Genomic DNA, 13,551 nt, shown 5'->3' with positions numbered 1-13,551 from the left:
ATATTATAAACATATACGCTTTAGTGCTAAACCTATCAAATAAATAATGAGTTTAAAAAAATGGCATGGGGGTCCTGGTTTTGATAACCAGCCAAGATAAAGCAGATAGCTGGGGGCTGATATTATCCGACTGGGAAGGTCCATGGATATTGGCTCCTTCCCAGCCTAAAAATACGAGCCCACAGCAGCCGCAGAATTTGCCCATCACATTAGATGCGCCAATTCTTGCACTTTGCTTAGCTCTTCCTGATTGCCTTAGTGCGTTGGCAATCGGGGTAATATTTATGGGGGTGTATTGTCAGCTGGCATCAATCCCAGTGGTTAGTATTGGAGAGGCATCAGACATCCCCATTACCAATCCAGTAAGCTAAAATAAAAAAAACACAGAGAAAAACACTTCACCAATTTTATTAATTAGAAAAAAAAAGCCATGTTGGTCCGAAATAGTCCAAGGATTCCAAAGTAGTTCACAAATGGCAACCTGAAAGACATATAAAGAGAGAATTAAATGAATAAAGACAAGAGACCGTCCCTCATTCACCAATTTATGATCCCCACAGCTCCGACATAGTCTATGGCGGTCCCACGACATCCACCGATTCTGCAGTACAACCTATGGAGCCTCGTTCTGCGTTCATAGGTCTCTCCCAGTCAGGCTCCGCTCCCCGAGAGCGATGATTTCAGTAACATTACTAATGTCATCACTTCTGTCGCCAGGTCTCACTGAGTGCAGCCTGATCAGGAGAGACCTATGAAGCTTCATTCTCAGAACAAGGCTCCATAGGAAGAACTACTGAATTTTTGGACATCATGGGAATGCCATGTACTATATTGGAGCTGCAGGGTTAATAAATTGGTGAACAAGGGACTGTCTCTTGTCTTTATTTAATTCTCTCTTTTTATGTCTTTCAGGTTGTCATTTGTAGACTACGTTGGAATCCTTGGACTACTTTGGTCCAGTATGGATTTTTTTTTAATAAATTGGTGAATGAGGAAACTGGGGAGTTTTTTTTATTTTAAAATAAAATATTTTTTTGTGTGTTTTTTTTCTTTTAACTTACTGGGTTAGTAATGGGGGTGTCTGATAGATGCCTCTCCATTAGTAATCAACTCCAAAAAAATGACTCCAATTGGGAAGAGCCAGGCAAAGTGCCAGAATTGATGCATCTAATGTGATGTGCCAATTCTGGGGCTGCTGCGGGTTGGTATTTTAAAGCTGGGAAGGGGCCAATATCCATGGACCTTCCCAAACTGTGAATGTCAGCACCCAGTTGTCTGGGTTACCTTAGCTGTTTTTCAAAATTATGGGGGACCCCATGTCATTTTTTTTAAATTACATCTTTATTTAGTTCCCAGTAGCTACCTAGGAGTCAGAGATGCATCCAGGCATCTTCCCTATGCTGTTCCCACTCCATTTGAGCATTGTTTCCATCCATTTCAGCAATTTTCCTGCCCCCCGCAGCCCTCCTGTTTCCTGGAAAAATTATAGCGTTTCCCATTGACTTCGATTATACTCGGTACTCGACTCGAGCCCATCTGCATGTCCAACCTGCTCGATTCGAATAATGAGTACTCGAGCATTTTAGTGCTTTCTCTTTCCTACTGGATACAATTGATAACACTTCAGGGAATTTGCATGAATATGTGGTAAATACTTGCTGGGTATACATCAGCAGATCCATCAGCTGTCAGCACAAGCAGCCTTTCATGGGGACATCATGGAAAGGGAGTTGGCGTGTGAACACGCACCTGTTGTGATGATTCAGGGTCGAATTCCTTTTTCAAGCCTGTGTCATATCCCTTAGTTATACCTTATAAAGTGATTGTCACTTGACAAGAGGATACCAAATGTCAGAACCAATACACATACGTTACATAAAGATAATAAATGACACAAGAAAACAAAAAAGGGAAAGAAACGAACAACCACCGCACGTCCTTTGAGTTACAGGATTATAACCTATTGATACTAGAAATATATTACACAGGAGATATTGCAGCCAATTCCCACAAGAATAATCCTGGAAGCACAGAATTAGAGATGATTATTTCTCAGCAGTTTCTATAGGACTTAATACATTCCTGATTCCGGAGAGTAATATAAATATGAAAAAACAGAGGAATAAAGTTCAAAGAAGAAGCTTCATAGGTCGCTCCCGTCAGGTAAAATAAAAAAACAATATCCACATGTGTCCCTATTAATTGGTGGGGAAAACTATCACCTTTAATAATCTTCAAACAATTCAGGTATGACGAACACGGAAAAGTGCCCCTTTTTGAATTTGAAAGAAAGTCTTTACAGATACTTTATAGTTTAATAGTATCAGCTCTAATCAAATGGATACATAGTGATGAACCCTATGGATACACAAATTGTGGGGTTGTTGTAAACATTTTATATTTAGGGAGTTTTTGTGTTGCCACCTTATAAGGATCACAATAATTTCCTTCCTTTTCCGCTGATCGATACATTCGACCCAACTATGAAAGACGATACCCAAGGAAACATGTATTGCCCACATAATACAGTGTGCCTTTCTTGGCCTCCACACACAGTATTGTGTTCCCCCAGTACCGCATCACCCCCACACACCGTAAAATGATTGCACCATCCCCCCACGCATAGTATAATGTTCCCACAGTACCACCATCCTCCACACACACTATGATAATACAAGATGCCCCACACAATATGTTATGACCCAAACCACAAGATAATAAATCCTCACTTATCCCCATCCTTAATGCTGTACAGTGTCTCTTTCTTGGTTCCCACACATGGTATAATGTTCCCATGGTACCGCCATCCCTCCACACACAGTACAATGTTCTCTCACTACCACCATCCCCCACCCACAGTATAATGTTCTCACAGTACTGCCATTCCCCCACACATAGTATAATGTTCTCACAGTACCGCCATCAGCCCCACGCACAGTATAATGTTCCCACACTATTACCACCCCCCCACACACAGTATAATGTTCTCATATTACTGCCATTTCCCCACACACATTATAATGCTCTCACCACAGTACCGCCATCACCCCCACACACTATAATGTTCTCACAGTACAGCCATTCCCCTACACACAATATAATGTTCCCACAGTACCGCCACAATCCCCCACACACAGTATAATGTTCTCCCAGTACTGCCATTCCCCCACACACAGTATAATGTTTCCACAGTACCGCCACCCCCCCCCACAATTTAATGTTCCCCCAGTACCGCCATTAGCCCCACGCACAGTATAATGTTCCCACACTATTACCACCCCCCACTCACACAGTATAATGTTCTCATATTACTGCCATTTCCCCATACACAGTATAATGTTCTCACCACAGTATCGCCATCACCCCACACACTATAATGTTCTCACAGTACAGCCATTCCCCCACACACAATATAATGTTCCCACAGTACCGCCACAATCCCCCACACACAGTATAATGTTCTCCCAGTACTGCCATTCCCCCACACACAGTATAATGCTCTCACAGTACCGCCATCATCCCCCCCACACACAATTTAATGTTCCCACAGTACCGCCATCAGCCTCACACACAGTATAATGTTCCCACAGTACCGCCACCCCCCCCCACACACAGTATAATGTTCCCACAGTACCGCCATCAGCCCCACACACAGTATAATGTTTCCACAGTACCGCCACCCCCCCCCACACACAGTATAATGTTCCCACAGTACCTTTATCCTCAATTTTATTTTGAAATATTTTAACATGTGTTTTTTTGTTCTTTTTCCATGGAATACAGTATATGTAAGCCTAAGGGAAAATGCCCCCCTAAAAACCATCATATCCAGAGGAAAAAAACACTTTACATGGAGACATTGCCATCAAATACCTCCTGTCTTTGTGTTCTTACAAACAAGCTTTTATAAATGCCTCAAACTTCTGTGTGTGAATCAGACATGAGATCCAACGTGATTGAAGATTACAGTCCGGGGAAGACGGGAAACATTCATGTAGACGGCCAGAGGTAATGTAGTTAGCAACAGACTCTGGCCAAATATGTTTGTACAACCGTAGTAGAAGATGAAGATGTCATCCTGATCATGAAGTAGTTTTTTCTCATGTCACATGTAATGAATATCTCCTGCAGTATTGCTAATGCCGATTGCAGTGTCAGTAAATAACACAAGAATTAGCGTTATGGAAGATAAGTCTATGAGAAACATAATCAGGTGCAGACTCCGAGGAAGAAACTGCTTGTTGTCTGTGGCCTAAAATATATAGCTTTTATTAGTAGATGTCAATGAAAAAAACAGAATGTTGTAAAATAATAAAAATATCATTGCTGCTTAGGTCCCCTGCCAGTCTCTGTATTTCCTGGTCAGTTCCAACGAACTTGTGATTCCTACATCTCATTAGGTTGCCATAGCAGTGAGTAACTTAGAACGTGTAGATATTGTATTCTCTAGTCTTGTATGGACTGGAACATAAGTTGAATTGCTGACTAAGACATTTTCTCCATGCTCCCAATCACTGGCTATCTCCTGATATGTTTTCCCTTATTGTTTCCTGTAATTGTATTATTACACATGATTTTTATGATGTTACATCGGCTTATCTTCTTCTCATTCAGGTCTCTACAATATCGGATCTTTGCAGTGGAGATCTTCTATATTAAGAGAATTTTCCTGAATTACCCATCAAAGATGGATATGGACAGAGACAAGATGGAAGAGAGGATATTACACCTCACCCTAGAGATCCTCTTCCGGCTTACTGGAGAGGTGAGAGATTCTGATGACGTCACATTACATCATTCTTATCTATGGGAATAACAGATGGACAGAACTGGAGAGGTGAGGACTCTGGAAATGTATGTAGTGAGATTTTTTAATGTGGCTTTCCATAACTAGGATTACACAGTAGTGAAGAAGACCTCTATTGAGCGCTGTCCGGACCCTGTGTCTGAGGGATGGGGAAGACCCCTGAGCGCAATCAGGGGGCCTCCACCTCACCCCCTGATACATGAGCTCATCAATGACCAGAAGATCCTAGAACTCGCCTACAAGATGATTGAGCTGCTGACTGGAGAGGTGACATTGCTGGGAATGCTGGGACATTATACAGTAACGCTATGAAGGGATCGGGGGGATGACGGTATCATTGTATGTCTCAGGTTCCTATAAGATGTCAGGATGTCACCGTCTATTTCTCTATGGAGGAGTGGGAGTATTTAGAAGGACACAAACATCTGTACAAGAACATCATGGTGGAGGTTCCCCAGCCCCTCATATCACCAGGTAGTAGACATGACTTAATATACACGGCCTATAATTATCTGTATGTAAAGAATGAATTCAGTCCCTGTATGTGTTTCCTCCAGATCTATCCAGTAAGAGGACAACACCAGAGAGATGTACCCGTCTTCTTCCTCCACAGGACTATAAACAAGAAGATCCCAATGTTCCTCAGGATCATCAGGTAGACGTATATGTTTTATCCACCAGTATTATATGTTTTATACTTGTGTAATGAGAATGGTGGAGATGGCAGGATTAGAGCTGATCATAGATGTGACTTCTCATCTGTCTGTGACTTTTACAATATTTGTTTCAGGGTGAAGATCTGACCCTTATTAATACTACAGAGACATATGTGAGGGGTGATGAGCGGTGTAAAGAGGAGAATTCTACAGATAACTGCCCAGGTGAGTAGTAACCACTAAATGCAGAGAAGTCACAGATTCTTCTCAGTCACCGGCTGTGGCTGCTTTATACGAGGTGTAGTCTGGCCGTATCACAATCGTGAGATCACCGTTTTGGCACTAGACCACAACATTCATCTCCACTCAAAACTGTTCAAATGACTTTGGGAATTGAAAGCCCTTTTCTATAGATCTTACAACCTGGAGGATCCACCTATCCACTGGGATTAGTAGACGCTGACCCTTACCTGCCCAGATCTGTAAACTTCAAAGCCAAATGACAGCGCACGTAGAATATACTGACAAGTTACAAAAATAACTTGAAGAAAAATATTATGATGGGCCTCCTAGAGAAAGCGGAGGGTAATGATGCTGTTGGCTTCCTAGAATCCTGATATCTTATTGGATGAATCTACCTTCTCTCTCTTCTGAACTGCTAATGACGAGCCCAGGGGATGGGGACGTACTCGGCACCCGGGCCTTGATGCCTGATCTTGGTGGATGTCGTGGTAGTCGGCGCCCGGGTTGGTACCCTGGGGTATCTCTTAAAAATGGTAATTTAAGTTTGGGGTTTAAATGTTCGTGATGCCACCTGTGGTATCTGGTGAGGATCACCAGCGCTGCAGCAGTCCTCTGAGGCCGGTGTTTAGGCAGCTTAGATGGTGTAGCACCCCACAGGTGGAGCTGGGCCTCAGGGCAGCGTAGATGTAGGGATGCAGGACAGAGGGGACCCAGCCGGGTCAGAGCAAGAATAGGGACACACACGATAGTCACTTCAGTACCTTTACTGGTGGTGTTTAAGGCACGATCCGGGGCGCTTTAGGGTGAAGGGTGCATATCAGAACTCTCCCTGTTCCTTGCCTTTTCTTGGTAAGTCTCTGACCTGCTTGGAGGTAGGCCTAACTTAGTCTCTGTCTTGCACCTGCTGACCTTGTGGTAGGGCCTTCTGTTGGAGATCACTCTCCCTGCTTGCGGGGCCTCCGTGAATCCTGGCTCTGGTACGTATCAGCTTCTGGTGAACCTGGGACCTGTAGTTCACCAGGGATTCCGGTTGTTTCCTACTGGGTCATAGAGATCCCTGTAAGCTCGGACCCGGTGTCCGGTATATGCTTTCGGGGTGAGCTGGTTAAGCTCCTCTGCCCCCTATGTTACTCACTCCACTCGCCTTCGGCCACACTCGGGCCCTCACTAGGCTACACACAGCAGCAGGCACACTGCTTCTTCACCGCTCTTATGGCATCGGTATGCCCTAAGCTCACTAACCTGAGCTGTTCTCTAGGCTTTTGCACTAGAGGAACTTGCACTGAGAACTCTGTCCCTCTCTGACTCTGAGCATGAACTCTGTTCTCTAGACTGAGCTCGACTCTGTATTCAGACCTGTACTTGCTGAACTCTCCAGAGGAACTGCCTGCCTAACTCCACCCTCCGTATATATATCCCTATCCGGGCTCCCTCTGGTGGTCTGAGGTGGTAGGGTGGAGGTGTATGTATGCTGTGAGGGCCTCTTGTGGAGAAATCCGTACCATGCACCCCTCTGGGATCTGTGGCCCCATTGCGCATTAGGGCGCCACGCTAAATGTTCTTAAAGTGGGGCAAAAGTATTTAGTCAGCCACCAATTATGCAAATTCTCCCACTTAAAAAGATGAGAGAGGCCTGTAATTGACATCATAGGTCGACCTCAACTATGAGAGACAAAATGAGAATACAAATCCTGAAAATCACATTGTCTGATTTGGAAAGAATTTTTTTTCATATTTTGGTGGAAAATAAGTATTTGGTCAATTACAAAAGTTCATCTCAATACTTTGTTATATATCCTTTGTTGGCAATGACAGAGGTCAAACTTTTTCTGTAAGTCTTTACAAGGTTGGCACACACTGTTGCTGGTATGTTGGCCCATTCCTCCATGCAGATCTCCTCTAGAGCAGTGATGTTTTGGGGCTGTCGCTGGGCAACACGGACTTTCAACTCCCTCCAAAGGTTTTCAATGGGGTTTAGATCTGGAGACTGGCTAGGCCACTCTAGGACCTTGAAATGCTTCTTAAGAAGCTACTCCTTCGTTGCCCTGGCGGTGTGCTTGGGATCATTGTCATGCTGAAAGACCCAGCGACGTTTCATCTTCAATGCCCTTGCTGATGGAAGGAGGTTTGCACTCAAAATCTCACGATACATGGCCCCATTCATTCTTTGATGTACACTGATCACTGGGCCTGGTCCTTTGGCAGAGAAACAGCCCCAAAGCATGATGTTTCCACCCACATGCTTCATAGTAGGTATGGTGTTCTTTGGATGCAACTCAGCATTCTTTCTCCTCCAAACACGACAAGTTGTGTTTCTACCAAAGAGTTCTACTTTGGTTTCATCTGACCATAAGACATTCTCCCAATACTCTTCTGGATCATCCAAATGCTCTCTAGCAAACGTCAGACGGGCCTGGACATGTAATGGCTTAAGCAGGGAGACACGTCTAGCACTGCAGGATCTGAGTCCCTGGTGGCATAGTGTGTTACTGATGGTAGCCTGTGTAACGTTGGCCCCAGCTCTCTGCAGGTCATTCACTAGGTCCCCCCGTGTGGTTCTGGGATTTTTGCTCACCGTTCTTGAGATCTTTTTGACCCCACGGGGTGAGATCTTGTGTGGAGCCCCAGATCGAGAGAGATTATCAGTGGTCTTGTATGTCTTCCATTTTCTAAATATTGCTCCCACAGTTGATTTCTTCACACCAAGCTGCTTGCCTATTGCAGATTCAGTCTTCCCAGCCTGGTGCAGGGCTACAATATTGTTTCTGGTGTCCTTCGACAGCTTTTTGGTCTTCACCATAGTGGAGTTTGGAGTGTGACTGTTTGAGGTTGCAGACAGGTGTCTTTTATACTGATAACAAGTTCAAACAGGTGCCAATACTACAGGTAATTAGTGGAGGACAGAGGAGGCTCTTAAGGAAGAAGTTACCGGTTTGTGAGAGCCAGAAATCTTGCTTGTTTGTAATTGACCAAATACTTATTTTCCACCCAAATTTGAAATAAATTTCTTTCCAAATCAGACAATGTGATTTTCAGGATTTGTTTTCTCATTTTGTCTCTCATAGTTGAGGTCTATCTATGATGTCAATTACAGGCCTCTCTCATCTTTTTAAGTGGGAGAACTTGCACAATTGGTGGCAGACTAAATACTTTTTTTCCCCACTGTATATGGTCCCTACAAGACCAGGTCCAGTCTTTCTGGCCAAACTTCACTTTTTCGATCGACAGCATTAAATGTGCAGTGAGAGCCGAGTGTGAATTTCTGTATGATAACAGAGTTTCCCTTTATCTAAACTTTTCAATTTCTTTTAAAACCAACTAACTTCAAACAGGATAGCGATAAACTACAAAAAACATTACACCTGTGCCATGATATATCTCTAAGCTGTGCGTGGCTGATGGCTGTAATATACATTTATTCACGCCTGCAGGAGATGTGTTGGCATGGCTCGAGCCCTGGTTTCATGGATTCACTCCACGTCATAAATTCCATTATGTTTTCAATCCTCAGGAATTCAGATTACTGCACAATCTCTCCTGAAATGGGGGCACTAATACTTTCTCTACTCTTCTGGTCAGGACTCATAGTAGTTTCAATGGTCCACCATAAATGAGTGCAACTCTGGTTTAGTAATGGAGTTCTCCCCTCATACATATGTTGTTGTTTGGGATGTAACATATTTTTTTTATTCTTTATCTTCCCAATGCCCGAGATCTAAATTTAAGACACCTCAGCTCTGCACTATTATAAAAAGTTCTCTTTGAATGCTTAATATTTCTTCATGAAACTCATCTGACAGAAAATATTGGTCCTTACGATAGTTTCGATTTCCAAGAGCCACCGAGCCCCATACTCTAATTACCCCAGAGAGGTTTCACCACTAATTACTCATTTTTTACTGATGAAGACTGTTGAGTTTGATAATTTCAGTAGATGTGTTATTGTCTATACTCACAGTAGGGTGTGATGCTTTCCAGTTGGCTGAAGCAGGGAGCAGATTACTCCAGCTGGATACACCCATTCTGCCGGACTGGACAATACTACTGGTCCCAGCAACCCTTATCTTAGTGGCTGGACAGAGCATGTGATGCCCAACGCTTTTGGTTTTGACGTCTCCTCCATCACCAGAGCCTCCGATAGAATAAATAATGCGGCTTCTGGTGAGAGAAGCAGACGTCTCAGGAGCAGAACCCAGATGAGATGGGACACTCCATTTGCAGAAGCCCTAATATGACAAAATTGCTAAAAACCAGAGCAGTAGAAATCCCCATAGTGACTCCATTTTGGAAATTATAACCCTCAGTGAATTAATCTATAGGAGTAGTGACTATTTTGATTCCACTGGCACTTTCCTGAAATTAGCACGTACTGGGTGTTTGAGAGTGAAAATTACACATTTGGCGTTTTATTACCCAACACATAGTGCCAAGATTGTGCTCCAGGAGACACACCCCGTAAATTCAGTGGGATCTTCTCACCATAGTAATTCCAAATACATGGATGCTAAATGTGGTTTGGGCACGCTACAAGGCTCAGAAGCGAGGGGAGATATGACTTTGGGAGAGTGGATATTGCTGGATTGGTTTATGGAAGCCATGTTGATTCTCAAGAGCCTTGGAGCCACTAATAATGAGGAAAACTCTGTTTTCCATTGACAGATGATGGATCTTAATAGGGACTTGTTTTTTGCAAGATGAGTAGAAGTTTTCATTGATATTATTTTCACCTACATAACATTGTTTGTTGTTTCTATTCCATTTTTGGGAGGCAGAATAAACAAAGAGTTGAACACCACACTCTACTGGTTCATCCTATGAGGTTTTCTATTAGACTGTTAACTGTCATTGTCTTGGTGAATAATTCAATAGCTTACATAACTGGCCATTTCTGCAGACATTTTAAGTACAAATGTACAAAAATATATAAATTCAAAGATATTTTATTTAAAAATAATAACTGGTTTTATTCTTGGCAGATGACGGTACCAGGAGATCAGAGGGACAGCTGACATCTTCAATTTTTAAATCAGATGATCTTGAGATTCCACAGGATATAATTGAAGTGAAGGCCATTACTCCAGATATACCATCATCCCTTCACAGCACAGATCTGTCATCTGATCCTTTGAAACAGGTCCTGTCTTCTGATTCATTACCGGCTACTAAGGAAGATCAAAATCACAAAATGAGCATTAAAAAACGAACTGCTCCTAAAGCAAAGAAGCCAGTTGCACATAGTTTTCCCCTCAAAAAGTATTTTCTTAAACATCAAAAAATTCAAACAGCAGAGAATAGATTTTCTTGTTTCAAGTGCGAGAAATGTTTTAACCAGAAATCATACCTTGTTAGTCACCAGAGAACTCACACTGAGAAGAAGCCCTTTTCATGTTCAGAATGTGGGAAATGTTTTACAGAAAAATCAAAGTTTATCAGACACCATAGAACCCACACAGGGGAGAAACAGTTTTCCTGTTCAGAATGTGGGAAATGCTTTAACCGTAAATCGGTTCTTGTTGAGCACCAGAGAACTCACACAGGGGAGAAACCGTTTCCATGTTCAGAATGTGGAAAATGTTTTAACCAGAAATCGCATTTGGTTAAGCACCAGCGAACTCACACAGGGGAGAAGCCTTTTTTATGTTCAGAATGTGGAAAATGTTTTACAGAGAAATCAAATTTTATCAGACATCAGAGAACTCACACAGGGGAGAGACCGTTTTCTTGTTCAGAATGTGGGAAATGTTTTAGCCATAGATCAGATTTTGTTGAGCACCAGAGAATCCACACAGGTGAGAGGCCTTTTTCATGTTCAGAATGTGGGAAATGTTTTATCCATAAATCAGACTTTCTTAAGCATCAGAGGACTCACACAGGAGAGAAGCCTTTTTCATGTTCAGAATGTGGGAAATGTTTTGCAGTGAAATCAAGTTTTATCAAACATCAGAGAACTCACACAGGGGCGAAGCCTTTTTCCTGTTCACAATGTGAAAAATGTTTTGCAGAGAAATCAAGTTTTATCAGACATCAGAGAACCCACACAGGGGAGAGACCATTTTCCTGTTCAGAATGTGGAAACTGTTTTAGCTATAGATCAGATTTTGTTGAGCACCAGAGAATCCACACAGGTGAGAGGCTTTTTTCATGTTCAGAATGTGGGAAATATTTTAGCCATAAATCAGATTTTCTTAAACATCAGAGGACTCACACAGGAGAGAAGCCTTTTTCATGTTCAGAATGTGGGAAATGTTTTTCAGTGAAATCAAGTCTAAACAAACATCAGAGAACCCACACAGGGGACAAGCCCTTTTCATGTTCTTAATGTGGAAAATGTTTTACACAGAAATCAACTCTTAATAAACATCAGAGAACTCACAGAGGGGAAAAGCCTTTTTCATGTTCAGAATGTTGAAAATGTTTTAATAAAAACATTCATACTCACTCCTACTTCCATGCCAATGCCGTTTCAGCAGTGTGTTGAGTTCACGGTGCTCATATGAGGTTGTACATCACACGAGCCCTGTGCCCAATCGGCCCCGGCTTTGATGTCCCTGTCTTCGGGAGTGTTGAACATCATCAGGAAGCCAGGGCTGCGGCTGCTCTTTGACTTCCTCTTATTGTTTGAGTTGTCTAAAGGTGGGGACAGTGAGACCAGCAGGGCTCATTTGACATAAAAACCTCACATAAGGCCTGGGAATGCAAGTACCGACACAGCTGGAACTACGCTGGCATGGGAGGTTTGTATAATTGTTATTATTTTAACAGGATCAAACATGAGGAATGAGAAGGGATTGTCCTAGTACTGGACAACCCCCTTTAAAAGTCAAAAATCCCACACAGAGAGAAGCCATTATCACACCTAGAGTGTGAAAAATAAATTACCGGAAAATCGTTTTTTGTTCACCATGAAAAATAACTCAGATGAAAAGAAACTATGTATGTTATTGACAAATTGTACAAAAACATAACAGACAGTTGTATAATTAAATGAGAAAGGAAAACTACTTGAGAACTTACTGTATGATTTGGACTATAAGACAATTTTAGCAAGAAAAGATCTTGCTAATAAGTGAGTGCATCTTATAGACTGGAGGCAGCTTCCTGTGACAGAGGAGAACAATGAGACAGTGTCCTTCCTGAACACTGAGAGAACTGCTCTCTCCTCCAGCCCGACACTTATGTAACTAATTGGTGAAGAGCAGGAGAGAAAGGTACCAGGACCTGCGCAGAGGTTGCACGTCCTGAGTTAGCAGATGAAGGACCTACCACCTGACTAGCTCAAGGACGTTTCAGATCATGTAATTAATCACACGACCTGGATGGAACTGCAAAATGGGGTAATGCATATGTAGTAGAGCTGTGTGTATGTAACTGTGCATATGTAGCCGAGCTGTGTGTGTATTTAAATATGTTTCATGAAGAAAAATCTCATCCATTAAAATGTAGATACTATATTTATACCTCATTAAAAAGGAACTACTACTCATTTTCCCAATCAGGCAAATTTTACACATTGTCACTTTAGAAATGAAAAAAAAAAATGTATATAATTCCTAGGCCATATAAATTAAATCAGGGGTTAAAGGCAGGTAGGGGGAGGGGAATGGAGCCTCAATTCTTTCCCTGTTAGTTATCCCTCATTATTTACTCTTCCTTACCACAGAGGTTGGCACCCTAAATCAAGCGCACAAGTTGTGGTACCCCTGCTTACAGTCGTTTCACCCTGATTATCCCTATATGATCCTAGGTACTACGACCCCTCACAGGAGGAAAAAATTAAACCAAACATAGTTTTGTCAAATCATCATGAGTAGAGATGAGTGAACATTTCAATGTTCGGTTTATGAT

General features: G+C 42.4%; 1 protein-coding gene across 1 annotated transcript; it reads left to right on the top strand.

Annotated features, from left to right (window-relative positions):
* Nucleotides 1–3,940: 3,940 nt before the first annotated feature.
* On the top strand, nt 3,941–12,359 carry LOC141206984 (uncharacterized). The gene is made up of 7 exons (XM_073664343.1): nt 3,941–4,008; nt 4,615–4,765; nt 4,895–5,074; nt 5,158–5,281; nt 5,365–5,462; nt 5,598–5,688; nt 10,683–12,359. Exons 1-7 carry the CDS (start codon nt 3,941–3,943, stop codon nt 12,023–12,025), a joined length of 2,055 nt encoding a protein of 684 aa, XP_073520444.1. The 3' UTR covers nt 12,026–12,359.
* Nucleotides 12,360–13,551: the final 1,192 nt, after the last annotated feature.

Source organism: Phyllobates terribilis, unplaced genomic scaffold (genome assembly GCF_046119375.1).
Source record: "Phyllobates terribilis strain yellow unplaced genomic scaffold, ASM4611937v1 Scaffold_156__1_contigs__length_4398808, whole genome shotgun sequence".
NCBI classification, from domain to species: Eukaryota; Metazoa; Chordata; class Amphibia; order Anura; family Dendrobatidae; genus Phyllobates; species Phyllobates terribilis.
Note: the sequence above shows the minus strand (reverse complement) of the source record. Positions and strands in the feature narration are given on the sequence as shown.